We start from the raw sequence: 17625 nt of genomic DNA, 5'->3' as shown, positions 1-17625 counted from the left end.
AGTACTTTAAATGCTTCCTATTGGTCTTCGCTGTTATTAACATGCCATCTAGATAAATGGCAATCTGAGGTAGATCTTGTAACATGTTCTCCACCATCAAGTGAAAAATGGCTCAGGCTGATGATACCCAAAATGGCAGTTTGTAAATTGGGACAAACCCTTACGGGTATTAATTGTGGCATACTTCTAAGAATTCTCCTCTAACCATAGTTGCAAGTATATTTGGCTCATGCCCAACTTTGTGAAGGACGGTTTTGTATACAAATCCTCTATGCGAGGGTTTGGGTTTTAATCCAGGAAGGAAAAGTGGTTTACCATCTGTTTAAAATCCCCACAAAAGTGAACTGACCCAGTGGGCTTCACAATCAGTATGACTAATGCTGCCTATTCTACAAACTGGGTTGATTTGATGATTCCTTCACTTTCTAGCCTCCTGATTTCTATCTCTCCATTTGCAAATAAGGCAAATAGCAATGGGAATGGGAAGGCTTTGCTTCCTGGTCAATATGCAAGGTGGCCTTGGTTCCTTTGATAGTTCCTAGACCTTCCTGATAAAAAGGTCTGGGTATTTAATTAGGATTTCACTCAGGCAGCCATTTTCTAATCAAAATTGTTGATCCATCAAAGGTGAATCTTTGTACCCTTAATCTGTAAAGGTTCCCCGGTATAGGTTCTCAGTCTAGCCGAGGTCTTATGCAAACTTAAGGTATGGAGTCCAGAGCAAATTTTGGTAAAGACTGCTTCCACAGTTACTGATACAGCCACACCAGTATCAACCTCTATTAGAATGGAATGATGATGCATCCAGATATTTATTTGGATTGATTCTAAATTTGGACATTGCAATGTAATTTAACTGTTCTAAATCAGCTGTAGCTGGACTTTCCAGGGTGTGTACTCTCCTGAATGCAGGCCTATGAATTGTCTTTCTCAATACAGACCAACTGGGACTCATTTGCTTACTTGAGTCTGCATTCCGGTAGCAACCACAATGATTTACCAGCCCCAATCCTGAAGGAAGTGTTAACTGTTTAGCAGAGGCTTGGCTTTGTTTTCGGATTTTGCTGCAGGCTGACCTTGGGTACCTTTCTTCAGGATATGTCCTCAGTGAGGCTATGCAATTGCCCTCACTCAAGTGTGTTCCCCAACTCAGGTGGCCTGGTGCAAGTGTCTGCTTCCAGCAGCATACCCACAACTCAGAATCACAGAGTAAAACAGCATGGTAACAGTCCCTTCAGCCCAAACTGGTCCATGCTGACCATGGTGCCCACTTAGCTCGTTCCAATTGTCCGCATTTGGTTCATATCCTGCTGAACCTCTATCATCCATGTACCTATCCAGGTGTTTTTAAAATGTTACTATTTATTGCTTCAACCACTTTCTCTGGCAGTCCATTCCATACATGCACCTGTCTCTGCGTGAAGACATTGCCCCTCAGGTCCATTTAAAGCTTTCCCCTCTCACCTTAAACCTGTGCCCTGTAGTTTTCAATTCTGCCTCTCTGGGAAAAAAAAGACTACATGCATTCATCATATCTATGCCCCTCATGATTTTATACACCTCAATAAGATCACACTCATTCTCTTACATTTGAAGGAATAAAGTTCTATCCTGGCCGACCTCTCCCTATAACTCAAGCCTACTAATTCTGGTAACTTTCTTGTAAACTGTATTTGCACTCTTTCCACTTTAACTATGTCTTTCCTATAACAGGGTGACCAAAACTGTCTACAATACTCCAAGTGCGGCCTCACCAACAACTTATACAAATGTAGCATAACATCCCAACTCCTTTACTCAATGCCTTGACTGATGAAGGCCAGCATGTTAAATGCCTTCTTCACCACCCTGTCTACCTGTGACACCACATTCGACGGACTATGTACTTGTACTCCTAGGTCCCTCTATTCCACAACACTCTTCAGAACCTTACCAATTATTGTATAAGCCCTACCTTGGTTTGACTTTCCAAAGTGCAACACCTCACATTTATGTGTATTGAATTGCATTCACCAATCTTCAGCCCACTTCCCCATCTGATCAAAATCCCTCTAAAATTTTTGATAACCTTCCTTGTTATCAATGATGCCTCCTAATTTTGTATCATCTGCAAACTTGCTAATAATGCATTGTACATTCACATCCAGATCATTTATGTAAATAACAAATAACAAAAGTCCCAACACTGATCCCTGTGACACACCACTAGTTACAGGCCTCCAGTCTGAGAAACCGCCTTCAACCATCACCCTCTGCTTCTTACCATTGAGCCAATTTTGAATTCAATTAACTAGCTCTTGCTGGATCCCACGTAACCTAACCTCCATGACTAGGCTGCCATGTGTGACCTTGTCAAAGGCCTTTCGAAAGTCCATACAGACAACATTCACTGCCCTACCCTCTCTATTCTTTTTGGTTACCTCTTTGAAAAACTCTAAAAGATTTGTCAGACATGACTTCTCACTCACAAAACCTGCTGACTATCCCAAATCAGACCTAGATTATCCAAGTGTTGGTTGATCCTGTCCCTCTGTATCTTCTCTAATAACTTGTCTATCACTGATGTCAGGCTGACTGGCCTGTAGTTCTCTGGTTTGTCTTTGTTACTTTCTTAAACAATTAGCCATCCTCCACACTTCTGAAACTTCACCAGTGGCTAAAGATGAAGTAGAAATCTCTACAAGTGCCCCTGCAATTTCTTCCCTATCTTCCTGCAATGTCCAAACTTGATCAGGCACAGGGAATGTATCCACCTGAATGAACTTTATGGCTGCAAACACTGAGGAGAAATATTCATTAAAAATCTCCCCCATCACCTGTGGCTCCACACACAGACAGCCGTGGTGATTTCTAAGGGGACCTATTCTCTCCCTTACCACCCTTTATTCTTAATATAGACATAGAACCTCTTGGAATTATATTTAACCTTATCTGCCAGAGACATTTCATAACCTCTTTTTGCTCTTCTGATTTCTTTCTTAAATGTCCTGCTACACTTTTGTAATCATCTAGGAATTCAGTAATATGCTCATTGCTGCATTTTCTAATGCTAAAGTCAGTTACAATGCCAGTTTGAAATTGAGCTGGGCTTCAGCTCGTAAGTGCTTTTCCAAAACAGTATTTCACTTAGGGTTAAATCAAAATCATGTGCTTCTGCTAGTCATCTTAATCTCATCAAAAATCCTGAAAAGGATTCCCTTGGTTCTCGAACTGTCAATAAAACTAATCACCTCTCAGAATTAGAGGAGGCTCAGGGTCGTAATATTCCTTAACTTAATTCACCAACTCTTGAAAAGTTTTAGCATCTGGTGCCTCAAGGAGAGTTAGGCTCCTATTAACCTAAAAGGCTTGAAATCCACCAGCTGTCAGAAGAATTATTCATTCTTCTCATCTGTTCCAAAGTCATTTCTGCAGGGGAAAAAATAATAAGGCATTCTTTCCACATATTGGGACCAGTCTTCGACAACAGGATTGAATGAGTCAAGCTTCCCAAATTGTGGAATGATGCCAGAAATGCCTACCCCAACTCAAAGGCAACCATTGCAAGTGAATCTCTTCAAGGGCTTGTTTTTTCTCTTGTCACCACTGAAATAACTTGACAACATAACTCAGTGGGTATCCTGCCACCAAGTCATTCATTATTTATGCATGCATAGTGCATGACGCTGACCCAACGAGCTCAGAGCTGGTGAACTGAGCCACTGGCACTCCTGCTTATATCTGTCAGCCAGGGCTCCTTGATTGGGCGAGGTTACCAGCCCCAATCAGGGAACCCATATCAATGTGATCCACCTGGTTGACCTCTACCACTATATTTAGCTAAGAGTCAGTTGTGCCAGGTTTTTCAAAGGGATCTTTACCATGAGGCCTAACGAGTTCTGTCAGCATATCTTATCACACCTGGCGCATTAACTGCCTACCCACTCCTATAGACTCCCTCATGTCTGATTCTAGCTCCATCTTACTGTGGGCAATTCCCAAACAACTAGCAATTCAGCTGAAGTCCCAGAATGCACCATCAGCTCTTGCACCCATGCCATCTTTAAAAGCCTGTCGTGCACCCAGACAAGCATTGTCAGTGTGGATCTGTCCTGCACTGTTCCTGTCATTTGCCTGGATGTTGCAGACAGGGTCAGATTTGTGCCCATCTTTGCAAACCAGGAGGTCCTGCTGGATTGGGTGGTGCAGAGATGAGGCTTCCTCTTCATCAGGGGCCAGCAGTGGAGGCTACAATAGCAACACCTGGATCAGCGTATTCTTAGCTATCTAAAGGAATGCCCAGCATGGTAGGAAAAAGGTCAATGAACTTCTCCACTCCACCAGCGCAACTACCACCATCTTCTCTAAGTTAAGCTATACTAACTATATGTCAGCTACTGCAGCCATGTCCCACCAAGGCACGTGTTCTGCCACTCTCACTGTCTTCTGAAATGTCTTCTATCTCCTCTCACCTACACTATCCCCCACACCACTGACACCCTCCCTTACTCTCTGTGCTACCCACTCACTTACCTGAGATACCTCCCACCTGCACCAACAGCAATAGCTGTGTCACCTATTTCCATCTCCCTTAATATCTGGCTCTCCCTCTCATTCTAGGAGGAAAGCAGCCGACAATAGGGTAGAAAGATTCAAGTTGGGTAGTGGGCTGTGTGACAATTGGCTCCTCACACCATCCTGACTCTGTCCATCCTGACTGACTGACCATGTCCAAGCCTCCAGACTGGTATCAGAGACTATTCTGACTTCTGTCCCAGGACACCCTGAGCAAAGCTATCCCCTTTGACATGCCTGAAGATCTCGATAAGCATGACAATCTTCCTGGCTTTGTGGATGCATCAAAAAGAAAGGCAAGATACCTGTGAGTATTTTTTAAAATATGCTTATTCATAAAAGATCTTTATACACACACACTATTCCTAAAGCAGTTTAGTTCTGTACAATAGCATATGAAGAAACAAACTTTGGAATTTGCCTGTATCCAACAAACAAACCAAAGGCATTTCTTGCTTGTACAAGCCTATATTCACATGTATTGAGGTACCCGGAAGGGTTTGAAAACTGAACAGACCCCAATTTAACTTTGACCTCAACCTGGTATCTCTGGGTTGAAAGGCAAAGCTCAAATAGACAAAGCGGAGTAAGGCAGGGATGCTGTGAGTATCTGGGTAGGTTCAGGGTGAGTGAGCGCTCTAACAGATCTGAGCTGGGGGTTGTCCTCGAACATACAGTGTCCTTTCTGTAATGTTGCAATGAAAGTTACTGGGGCAGCTTGAACTGCAGCATTGAAAGGCAGAAACATCCTGTAAGTGGATCGGAAATGTGCCATGAGGGTTCTTAGAGATTGGCATATTTCAGATGCCAATGTTCATAGATGCGGGGTCTATGTTGCATTGTCCATGGAGCATGCCCTGAGATTTTGGTTTCCTGATTCCAACATGACCCAAACAGTAAGCAGAATCTGCCATGTGCTTGCATTGGTTACTGTGTCACATTCTCCCAGACTAGGAAGGAGCAGACTCCTTGCTGCTTCATTATGAGCAGCCTCCTGTACAGCTGTGACTGGCACAATGCAGTGAGAACCATGTGCTCAGTTTATGATTTCATCATCTCATCCTCTCACAGTTTGATTGTTCAGCAAATAATTATGACAAATCAATGAGGAGAACAGACATCTATTCTGCATCCCATATTATATTGTTTGTTTGGTTTGATTCCTGTTCCAGCTACTCTTTTAGCAGATTGTCATATTCCAGACATGACCACATGCTGCACTTTGATTAACAATTAAAGGTTATGAACCTGTTTGACATCTCTTCTAACATTTACTTAGAATTTAAACAAATAACTATAGAAACAGTATGTTCTGGAGACAGGGCAAGCTAACACTGTGCTCAATGATTATTGATCTTAGACAAACAAATACTGCAGAATGTTGAAGCTACAAGATTTAATTTCCTGTGGTGAGTGATACCACATTCCAAAGGACACATGTTACAAACTAAATACAACTATTTTTATCTTTGCATTTGCGGATATCAGGGAAGGTAGGGGAGATGAGTAACTGGGAGAGATGGGTCTGGGAATTAAGTTTTCCAAACTTGATATATGCATTTTCTCGTCTCTGAAGAAATAGCAACTGAGATCTCAATCGGGATCTTGGGTTTATGTCGCACTACAGGTGGCCCCACTACACAAAACACTAAACACACACACACACACACACACACACCCTCTCATACACACAGATCCTCTCATACACACTCACGTGCAAACTCTCTCAGATGCACATACTCCCTCACACTCGCGCACATGCTCTCACAAACACACATATCTCTCTCACACACACACACTGTCTCAGATGCGTAGACTCCCTCACACTCGCGCACACGCTCTCTCAAGCACAAATATGTCTCTCTAAAACACTCCCTCTCTCCCTTACACATACACACTCTCTCCCCCTCGTTCACTCACTGTGTCTCTCACACACACACATATACCTCAAGGTGATAAGGAAGAGTCAGCATGGTTTTGTCAAAGGAAAATCAATTTTCAACAGTTTATTCAATTTCTTTCAAAGGCTGTAACAGCTGCTCCTTTTTTGAGGTATTTTAGGTGCTGGAGGTGATTTCCTTGAATTCCAGGAGCAGCAATTACTGTTTCATATGTTGTTGCATTGTTTTGGAACCATGGCAAAAAAAGTCAAAACAACAACAGTTTTAAAAGGGAGAAGAACAGACAAAGGAAGCACATGGTGAGGACAGATGCGAGGTCTTGCACTTTGGAAAAAAGAATACAAGCATGGGCTACTTTCTAAATGGTGAGAAAATTCGTAAAGCCAAAGTACAAAGGGATCTGGGAGTGCTAGTCGAGGATTCTCTGAAGGAAAACATGCAGGTTGAGTCCGTGATTAAGAAAGCGAATGCAATGTTGTCATTTATCTCAAGAGGGTTGGAATATAAAAGCACCATTGTGCTACTGAGACTGTATAAAGCTCTGGTTAGGCCCCATTTGGAGTACTGTGTCCAGTTTTGGTCCCCACATCTCAGGAAGAACATACTGACACTAGAGCGTGTCCAGCGAAGATTCACACGGATGATCCCTGGAATGGTAGGTCTAAACACACACACACACACACACACACACAGACCCTCTCTGTGGAACGGCTGAGGATCCTGGGATTTTATTCATTGGAGTTTAGAAGATCAAGGGGAGATCTAATAGAAACTTACAAGATAATACTTGGCTTGGAAAGGGTGGATGCTAGGAAATTGTTTCCATTAGGCGAAGAGACTAGGACCTGTGGACACAGCCTGAGAATTAGAGGGGGTCAATTCAGAACAGAAATGCGGAGACATTTCTTCAGCCAGAGAGTGGTGGATCTGTGGAATTCATTGCCACAGAGTGCAGTGGAGCCTGGGATGCTAAATGTCTTCAAGGCAGAGATTGATAAATTTTTGATGTCACAAGGAATTAAGGGCTACGGGGAGAATGCGGGTAAGTGGAGTTGAAATGCCCATCAGCCATGATTGAATGGCGGAGTGGACTCGATGGGCCGAATGGCCTTACTTCCACTCCTATGTTTTATGGTCTTATGATTTTATGGACAGTGCAGAAGGGAGAGAAAGAGAGAGAGAGAGAGAGAACCTGCACAGTTACTGCCTTTGCTGTTTTTTTAATTCATGTATCGCTGGACATTGGAGTGCGTCTGGGAAAATTAACAAACAGTGAAATTCACAACTAATCCTGGAGGAACCTGTTTGGGTGAAGTTCACAACACAGAATCAGATAAGTTAATCATTGTTTTAAGTGTGTCCAACAGAAAGGCTGCAGTAATGATAAGATGGGTTCTCTCTTGATTATATGTTTTTGGAGAGATGTCTCTTGATTACACTTAAAATATAAGCTGTAACTATTAATGTAACCTGGGGCAGTGTTTATGTAGAGGATTAAGAAGGTGTTATTTTCTGGGTCTGTAGATTGTGAAGGAGCAAAAATGGTCTTTAGTACATTGATATGCACTTCTTGTCAGATATGGGAGTTTAAAGAGAGTTTAAAGGTTACTGCGGATTATATCTGCCATAAATGATGTTGGCTGCGAATCTTATCAGATCGAGTGGATTGGTTGGAGAGACAGTTAGAAGCGATGAGGAATTTGCAACAGCAATAGTATGTGATGGATGGCCGTTATAGGAAGGGGGGAAAGTCTTAGATACAGTCACATAGATGGGTTAACTCCAGAAAAGATAAGAGAAGTAGGCACTAGTGCAGGAGTCTTTTGTGGATATACCCATTTCAAATAGGTATGCTGTTTTGGAAAATGTGATGGATTCCGTGAGGTGATGGATTCTCAGGGGAATGTAGCACAAACAACCAAGTTTCTGGTATTGAGACTAGCTCTAATGCAACAAGGGGTACATCGGCTTCCAAGAGATCAATTGTGTTAGGAGATTCTCTAGTCCGAGGTACAGACAGATGTTCCTGTGGCCAGCAGAGAAAAAGCAGAATGGTGTGTTGTTTCCCTGGTGCCAGGATCAAAGATGTCTCAGAGAAGGTGCAGAATGTTCTTCTGGGGGAGAGGGGCCAGCAAGAGGTCATTGTCCACATTGGAACCAATGATATTGGAAGGGAAAAGGTGGAGATTCTGAAGGGAGATTACAGAGAGTTTAAAAAGGAGGTCCTCGAGAGTAGTAATATCTGGATTACTCCTGGTGTTACGAGCGAGTGAGGTCAGGAATAGGAGGATAGAGCATGACTGAGGAACTGGTGTATGGGAGAAGCACTCACATTTTTGGATCATTGGAATCTCTTTTAGGGTAGAAGTGACTTGTGCAAGAAGGACGGATTACACCTAAATTGGAAGGGGACTAATATACTGGCAGGGAGATTTGCTGGAGCTGCTCAGGAGGATATAAAACTAGTAAGATGGCGGGGGGGGGGGTGGAGGTGGTGGGACCCAGGGAGATAGTGACGAAAGAGATCAATCTGAGACTGGTACAGTTGAGAACAGAAGTGAATCAAACAGTCAGGGCAGGCAGGGACAAGGTAGGACTAATAAATTATTATTTCAATGCAAAGGGTCTAACAGGGAAGGCAGATGAACTCAGGGCACGATTAGGAACATGGGACTGGGATATCATAGCAATTACAGAAACATGGCTCAGGGATGGGCAGGACTGGCAGCTTAATGTTCTAGGACACAAATGCTACAGGAAGGATAGAAAGGGAGGCAAGAGAGGAGGGGGAGTGGCATTTTTGATAAGGGATAGCATTTCAGCTGTGCTGAGGGGGGATATTCCCGGAAATACATCCAGGGAAGTTATTTGGGTTGAACTGAGAAATAAGAAAGGGATGATCACCTTATTGGGATTGTATTCTCGATCCTCTAATAGTCAGAGGGAAATGGAAAAACAAACTTGTAAGGAGATCTCGGCTATCTGTAAGAATAATAGGATGGTTATGGTGGGGGATTTTAACTTTCCAAACGTCGACTGGGACTGCCATAGTATTAAAGGTTTAGATGGAGAGGAATTTATTGTGCGTACAAGACAATTCTCTGATTCAGTATGTGGATGTACCTACTAGAGAAGGTGCAAAACTTGACCTACTTTGGGAAATAAGGCAGGGCAGGTGACTGAGGTGTCAGTGGGGGAGCACTTTGGGGCTAGCGACCATAATTCTATCAGATTTAAAATCGTGATGGAAAAGGATAGACCAGATCCAAAAGTTAAAGTTCTAACTTTGAGAAAGGCCAATTTTGATGGTATTAGGCAAGAACTTTAGAAAGCTGACTGGGGGCAGATGTTCGCAGGTAAAGGAACAGCTGGAAAATGGGAAGCCTTCAGAAATGAGATAACGAGAATCCAGAGAAAGTATATTCCTGTCCGGGTGAAAGGAAAGGCTGGTAGGTATAGGGAATGCTGGATGATTGAAAAAATTGAGGGTTTGGCTAAGAAAAAGAAGGAAGCATATGTCAGGTACAGACAGGATAGATCGAGTGAATCCTTAGAAAAGTACAAAGAAAGTACAAGTATACTTAAGAGGGAAATCAGGAGGGCAAAATGGGGACATGAGATAGCTTTGGCAAATAGAATTAAGGAGAATCCAAAGGGTTTTTACAAATATATTAAGGACAAAAGGGTAACTAGGGAGAGAATTGGGCCCCTCAAAGATCAGCAAGACGGCCTTTGTGTGGAGCCACATAAAATGTGGGAGATACTCAATAAGTATTTTGCAACAGCATTTACTGTGGAAAAGGATATGGAAGATATAGACCATAGGGAAATAGATGGTGACATCTTGTAAAATGTCCAGATTACACAGGAGGAAGTGCTGGATATCTTGAAACAGTTAAAGGTGGATAAATCCCCAGGATCTGATCAGGTATATCCGAGAACTCTGGGAAGCTAGGGAAATGATTGCTGGGCCTCTTGCTGAGATAGATGTATCATCAATAGTCACAGGTGAGGTGCTGGAAGACTGGAGGTTGGCAAACGTGTTGCCACTGTTTAGGAAGGGCGGTAAAGACAAGCCAGGGAATTATAGACCGGTGAGCCTGACCTCGGTGGTGGGCAAGTTGTTGGAGGGAATCCTGAGGGACAGGATGTACATGTATTTGGAAAGGCAAGGACTGATTAGGGATAGTCAACATGGCTTTGTGTGTGGGAAACCATGTCTCACAAACTTGATTGAGTTTTCGAAGAAGTAACAAAGTAGATTGATGAGGGCAGAGCAGTAGATGTGATCTATATGTACTTCAGTAAGGTGTTTGACAAGATTCCCCGTGGGAGACTGATTAGCAAGGTTAGATCTCATGGAATACAGGGAGAATTAGCCATTTGGATACAGAACTGGCTCAAAAGTAGAAGAAAAAGGGTAGTGGTGGAGGGTTGTTTTCAGACTGGAGGCCTGTGACCAGTGGAGTGCCACAAGGATCGGTGCTGGGTCCTTACTTTTTGTCATTTATATAAATGATTTGGATGCGAGCATAAGAGTTGCAGTTAGTAAGTTTGCAGATGACACCAAACTTGGAGGTGTTGTGGACAGCGAAAAAGGTTATCTCCGATTACAACAGAGTCTGGACCAGATGGGCCAATGGGCTGAGAAGTGGCAGATGGAGTTTAATTCAGGTGCTGCATTTTGGGAAAGCAAATCTTAGCAGGACTTATACACTTAATGGTAAGGTCCTCGGGAGTGTTGCTGAACAAAGAGACCTTGGAATGCAGGTTCATAGTTCCTTGAAAGTGGAGTCGCAGGTAGATAGGATAGTGAAGAAGGTGTTTGGTATGCTTTCCTTTATTGGTCAGAGTATTCAGTACAGGAGTCAGGAGGTCATGTTGCGGCTGTACAGGACATTGGTTCGACCACTGTTGGAATATTGTGTGCAATTCTGGTCTCCTTCCAATTGGAAAGATGTTGTGAAACTTGAAAGGATTCAGAAAAGATTTACAAGGATGTTGCCAGGGTTTGAGGATTTGAGTTATAGGGAGAGGCTGAACAGGCTGGGGCTGTTTTCCCTGGAGTGTCGGAGGCTCGGGGGTGACTTTATCAAGGTTTACAAGATTATGAGGGGCATGGATAGGATAAATAGACAAAGTCTTTTCCCTGGTGTCAGGGAGTCCAGAACTAGAGGACATAGGTTTAGGGTGAGAGGGTGAAGATATAAAGGAGACCTAAGGAACAACATTTTCGCACAGAGGGTGGTACGTGTATGGAGTGAGCTGCCAGAGGAAGTGGTGGAGGCTGGTACAATTGCAACATTTAAAAAGTATTTAGATGTGTACATGAATAGGAAGGGTTTGGAGGGATATGGGCTGGGTGCTAGCAGGTGGGACTAGATTGGGTTGGATCTGGTTGGCGTGGACAGGTTGGACCGAAGGGTCTGTTTCCATGCTGTATACCTCTATGACTCTATGACTAATTATAAACTGTGAGGAGGAAAACATGGATCTCCATAAGGACATTGACAATTTGCAGTGGGTGGGTAGGTGTCAGATGAGTTTCAATGCTGAGAAGAACACTGAAAGAACACAATATAAAATGGGGGGGTACAGTTCTAAAAGGGGTACAGGAGTAGAGGGTTCTGTGTGTAAAGGTGTACAGAGAACTAAAGGTAGAGAGTTAATAAAACATGGTGTTGTCAGCTTCATTAATTTCAGAATCTCTACAATGTGGAAGCAAGCCAGATATATCCTAGCACCCTACAAGAGGCTAGAGAAGGAATTGCAGGGGCCCTCACTGATATATTTGCATTATCGTTAGCCACAGGCAAGGTCCCAGAGGCTAGTGAATGTTGTGCCCTTATTCAATAAGGGCTGCAAAGACAAACCTGGGAACTATAGTCTATGTTGCAGTAGTACAGGACTTTGTTGAGGCCACAGATGGAGAATTGTGTTCAGATTTGGTCACCTTGCTACAGAAAGGATGTTATTAAACTGGAAAGCGTGCAAAAGAAATTTACAAGAATATTGTCAGGACTCAAGGGCCTGAGTTATAGGGAGAGGTTGGACCAGCTAGGACATTTTTCTTTATAGAGTGTTGGAGGCTGAGGGGGGAATCTAACAGAAGTGTATAAAATCATGAGAGGCATGGATAGGATGAATGCATTCTGTCTTTCTCCCAGGGTTGTGGAATCGAGGACCAGAGGGCATCAATTTAAGGTTAGAGGGGAAAGAATAAAAGAGAACCAGAGGGGTAACTTTTTTGCACAGAGGGTGGTACGCATACGGAATGAGCTGCCAGTGGAAGTGTTTGAGGTGGGTACATTAACAACATGTAAAAGACATTTGGACAAATACATGGATAGGAACGGTTTCAAGGATATGGGCCAAGTACAAGGAAATGGGGTTAGCATACATGGACATTTTGGGCTAAAAGGGCCTGTCTCTGTGCTGTGGGACTCTATGACTCTCTGACTGTATAAGTCCACACTGATCCTCCAAAGACCATCCCACCCAGATACCCCTACCCTATCCCCTCACCCTGCATTTCCCATGACTAATCTACCTACCCTGCACATCTCAGGAAGCTTTAGGCAATTTAGCGTGGCCAATTCATCAAACCTGCACATATTTGCAATAGGGACGCAGAGTACAAGAGCAGGAAGGTAATGCTAAGCTTGTACAAGGCACTGTCTGCTGACTGCAAAACATAGGTAGATTGCTAACTTGATCAGGGGAGAAAGTGAGGTCTGCAGATGCTGGAGATCAGAGCTGAAAATGTATTGCTGGAAAAGCACAGCAGGTCATCAGGATGAAGGGCTTATGCCCAGAGCGTCAAGTTTCCTGTTCCTTGGATGCTGTCTGACCTGCTGCGCTTTTCCAGCAACACATTTTCAGTTCAGCGCTAATTTGATCAAACAGCAAGAGATGCTGGGTACATTGGCCAAAAAAAACCCTGAAATCACCAAAAACACCACACACTAAACACAGTGCAAACACAGCAGCTAGGTGTTAATGACATGAGCATAACGTAAAAGGCAACAGTTATCCTGGGGAGGCATATCCACTGAACAAAGAAGGGCCCAGACAGCAAGGTACTGGTTCCTGTTACAGAAAGAAACAAACAGTAGTCAGCTATCCAAATGACTGACAATGTTTCAAACTAGTAGATGTGTCTCTCTGATTGGTTAGAATTTGAGAAGGCTCCAGAAAACTAACCAAAAAGGTGTAAAAACAGGGCTCACCTGCAGACCGATCTCTTAGATCTTCTAGAAGCCTTCCAAGGCGATCAGCATGACCACCTAGAGAGGGAGAGGGAGAGGGGGAGAGAGAGTGAGAAAGAGAGAGAGAAAGAGAATGAAAGACACAGAGAGAGAGATCAATTCCATAAATCTAAAAGAGACTCAGGAATTATTATAAGCTTAAGGAGCCAAATAGGATTACAGCTAGTTTTGTTTTTACTAATGATTATTACAACTTGTTTCTTAATAAAGTGAAGACTGTTTATATTGAAACCGGCTTGTGTTCATACTGATTTGACAGTTCAGTATTGTAGGACACCTGGACAAATTCATTCACAACATTCTAGTTGGAGTTGTCTAAGTTGTTTTAAGGAGGCACTGGACAACACTTGCTTGACTTCAGCTGCCATATTGTGTAGAATTGTGGGCACCACACATTATAGGAAAGATGTGAATGCATTGGAGAGAGTGCAGAAGCAATTTACAAGAATGGTTCCAGGAATAAGAAGCTCAGTTATGAGGATAGATTGAGAAGTTGGGACTGATTTCCTGCAGTGAGTGGGATTAGCATTTCAACTTGTGAGGGAGAGGGCTGCAGAATACATCCATGTGAGGCCTTTTAAAGGGGATGCCTAAAGGCAGATGCTGTACAGGTCACAGGCCTGCACCCTCTCTAACCTCTCTACTGTAAAGGATGTGTGATGTCCTGAGGAAGTGAGTAAGCAGATCAGAGGCTATTCATGGTAGTTATGTGGGCAGTTGGGATCCAATGAGAGTGATTGAGGCACGATGTTGCAAGCAAAAGTGAGGGTGGCAGAACATTAGTCTGGGGGGGGGTGGAGGTAGGTGCAGGAATGAACGTGAGGTGGCAGATGGGAGGGGTGGCAAACATAGCTGCCAAGTGCAAAGTAGCATAATGTAAAAGGCAACAGTTCCCTTGCTGGAACAAAGAAGGTGACTGATCTTACTGAGGTATTGATAGGCATTCCTCCCGATGGGAGAGACTGTATTGGCATAGACAGTGATTTGGACAGAGCTGGCAGAATGTGGCGGTCTGGCCTCCTCTGCCACTCCTCCAGGAAGAGGATGTTCTCATCTGGACCACACCAGAAGCTCCAGGTATCTGTTGAGAAATTGTGGCACCATCTTCCCCTTCGAAAAGTCAGTGCTTGTCTGGGAGCACAGCAGCCTTTTAGAGATGGTGCTAATGGTGTCTGGCACCATTTTGTGGGTGGATATCCAGTGAATGGAAATTGATTTAGCTCAATTGGCTGGATTGTTGGTTGATAGAGTAATGTGATGCCAACAGCGTGGGTTCAATTCCCATCACCGGTTTGAGGTTACCAGGAAGGACTCTCCTTTGCTTAGGGTCTGGTGGTCTACAGGTTAAATCACCACCAGTCACTTCTCCCTCTAATGAGAGAGCAGTCCCTATGCTTTGGTAAGACTATTGAGGCATAACAACAAAAAATATCCAGTGAATGTCTAGTTGTTCCAGAACTGTATGTGGTAAGGTGATGTAGAATTCATTGGCGAGCAATGCCATAGGGGCAAGTAGATAGTTAATAATGTGAATTTGGTAAGATGTGGTGAGAAATCTTGGTTGGCCTCATGGAGAAAAATCAATATAACTCAGCTTTGACCAAAAGATGTAAGATTTGGCCTCCGCTCTTCAAAATTTTCATATTCAAACTCAGACCTTTGGAAGATGCTGAGGCCTTTGGGAAAATAAAACCTCAATAAAATCCTTAACATAAGCAACACACAAACAATTCCATTGGAATATTTGATCATTACTGTAATTTCTCAAAGTTTATTTTTAAAATATATTTTAAAATGTGCTATTTAGGGAACAGGCAAGATAGCTGATGTTATTCTTTCCTATGAAAAATCTCAAAAACATTCAAATACTTTCTTTTCACAGGAGATTCAAGATGGCCAGAATTGGCGGTTCCACTGTCAACATGGAGAGGGTGAGTGCCAAGGGAACACCATCCAGGTACAAATCTTATTGCACTTTATCAAGCATTTCAATCACAATTATTAAATACAACTCCGCAGTCCCCATTTCTCAGGCATTAACTGGTCCACCAAGTCCCAGTGAGGTGGGCAAGAAGCAAATGTACCTTTCATCACAGGCATCACTCCAGAAGTTTGCATTGTTCTTTGTCCATTCAAGTCAGGAGTCCGTTGAATTTGTATTTAGGCAGCAACCCATCACAGAAATCCAGGTGCTGGGGTTTTCTGTAGCCTTCAAGGTGAATGCAACTCATTTATTATTGGAGCTGATAATTTAGGAGTGAGCTGAAGCAAATAATGCATTGTCAACAAAAACAGAAATTGCTGGAAAAGCTCAGTAGGTCTGGCATCATCTGTGCAGAGAAATCAATGTTAACATTTCGAATTTAGTGATGTTAGCTCTGAGTGGGCCTGAAACGTTAACTCTGATGTCTTTCCACAGATGCTGCCAGATCTACTGAGGTTTTCCAGCAATTTCTGTTTTTGTTTCTGATTTTCAGCAACTGCAGTTCTTCTGGTTTTTCATGCATTAACATTATGGGTTCAAACATTAGGTCAACACATATTGAATTAGTTCTTCAATTTCAGGTGTTCAGTGCAAGAATTACTGCCATGCTCCTCTTTTTTAATTTCAAAAATATACTTAATTCATAAAATTATTTTTGATATCTATAAAAATGGTGATGCCATACATATGTATACATTCCATTTCTTTACATACAGAGATCAGAATTAATCATTCGTATGTACAAATCTGTAAATTGACTATCCAGATATTCCGCTGAGGCGTCAGCAAACCCCATTACTGAGTGGGCCCCCTGTTCTTCTTAGGCAGGCAGACCTTACATGGTGGTCTTTTCCCACCGCGCCTTGGCAGCAGCTGCCCCAAGCTTCAGTGCGTCCCTCAGCACCTAGTCCTGGATCTTGGAATGTGTCAGTCTGCAACACTCAGTCGGGGTCAACTCCTTCAGCTGGAAGATCAAGTTTCGGGCAGACTAAAGAGTATCTTTCACCGAGTTGATGATCCTCCAGGCACAGTTGATGTTCGTCTCGATGTGCATCCCGGGGAACAGACCATAGAGCACGGAGTCCTGCTTCACGGAGCTGCTCTGGATGAACCTCGACAAACACCACTGCATTCCTCTCCAGACTTCCTTTCAAGTCCATTCCAGAAGGAGGTGTGTGACAGTCTCATCCCTTCCACAGCCGCTTCGAGGGCAGCATGCAGTGGGGCAGAGAGTCCGGGCGGCATAAAGGATCTCACCGGCAGAGCCCTTCTCACCACCAGCCAAACCATGTCTTGGTGCTAGTTGGAAAGTTCTGGTGATGAGGCATTCTGCCAAATGACTGAGACAGTCTGCTCAGGGAAACACTCAACAGGATCCGCCCTCTCCTTTTCCGGAAAGCTCTCAAGGATACTACGTGCTGACCACTTCCTGATGGACTTGTGGTCAAAGGTGTTTTTTTCATAAATTTCTCCATGAAGGACAGGTGATATGGAACGGTCCAACTACTTGGAGCGTTCTGCGGCAGAGGGGCCATGCCCATCCTTCGCAACACCGGGACAGGTAGAACCTCAGTACATAGTGACACTTGGTGTTTGCGTACTGGGGATCCACGCACAAACACACACAAAGATGGCCATCAGGGTGGGGGTGGCATTGAGCATGCTTTTCCCCCCGTTGCCCAGACCTTTATATATGGTGTTCGTTCTGACCCGGTCCATCTTTGATCTCCACATGAAGTGGAAGATGGCCTGGGTGACTGTGGCAGCACAGGTTCTGTGAATAGGCCAGACCTATGCAACATATAACAGCAATGACAGTACCTCACACCTGATGACCAGGTTTTTTTTCCCACAATGGAGAGTGACCTTTGCTCCCATCTGCCTAGTTTCTGCCTCACTTTCCTGATCCACTCCTCCC

The 17625-nt window shown here is 43.6% G+C and overlaps 1 protein-coding gene across 1 annotated transcript in view; it reads left to right on the top strand.

The window, feature by feature from the left end:
* LOC132829115 (gamma-interferon-inducible lysosomal thiol reductase-like) overlaps positions 1-17625 on the top strand; it is a 62137-nt gene that overhangs the window by 10559 nt on the left and 33953 nt on the right. Inside the window, exon 3 of the mRNA XM_060846438.1 lies at positions 15606-15680. Within this exon, the coding sequence (XP_060702421.1) occupies positions 15606-15680 (75 nt within the window). The remainder of the gene's footprint in view (positions 1-15605; positions 15681-17625) is intronic.

This window comes from Hemiscyllium ocellatum, chromosome 28 (genome assembly GCF_020745735.1).
Source record: "Hemiscyllium ocellatum isolate sHemOce1 chromosome 28, sHemOce1.pat.X.cur, whole genome shotgun sequence".
Classification (NCBI taxonomy): domain Eukaryota; kingdom Metazoa; phylum Chordata; class Chondrichthyes; order Orectolobiformes; family Hemiscylliidae; genus Hemiscyllium; species Hemiscyllium ocellatum.
This window is presented reverse-complemented; position numbering and strand designations above follow the sequence as displayed.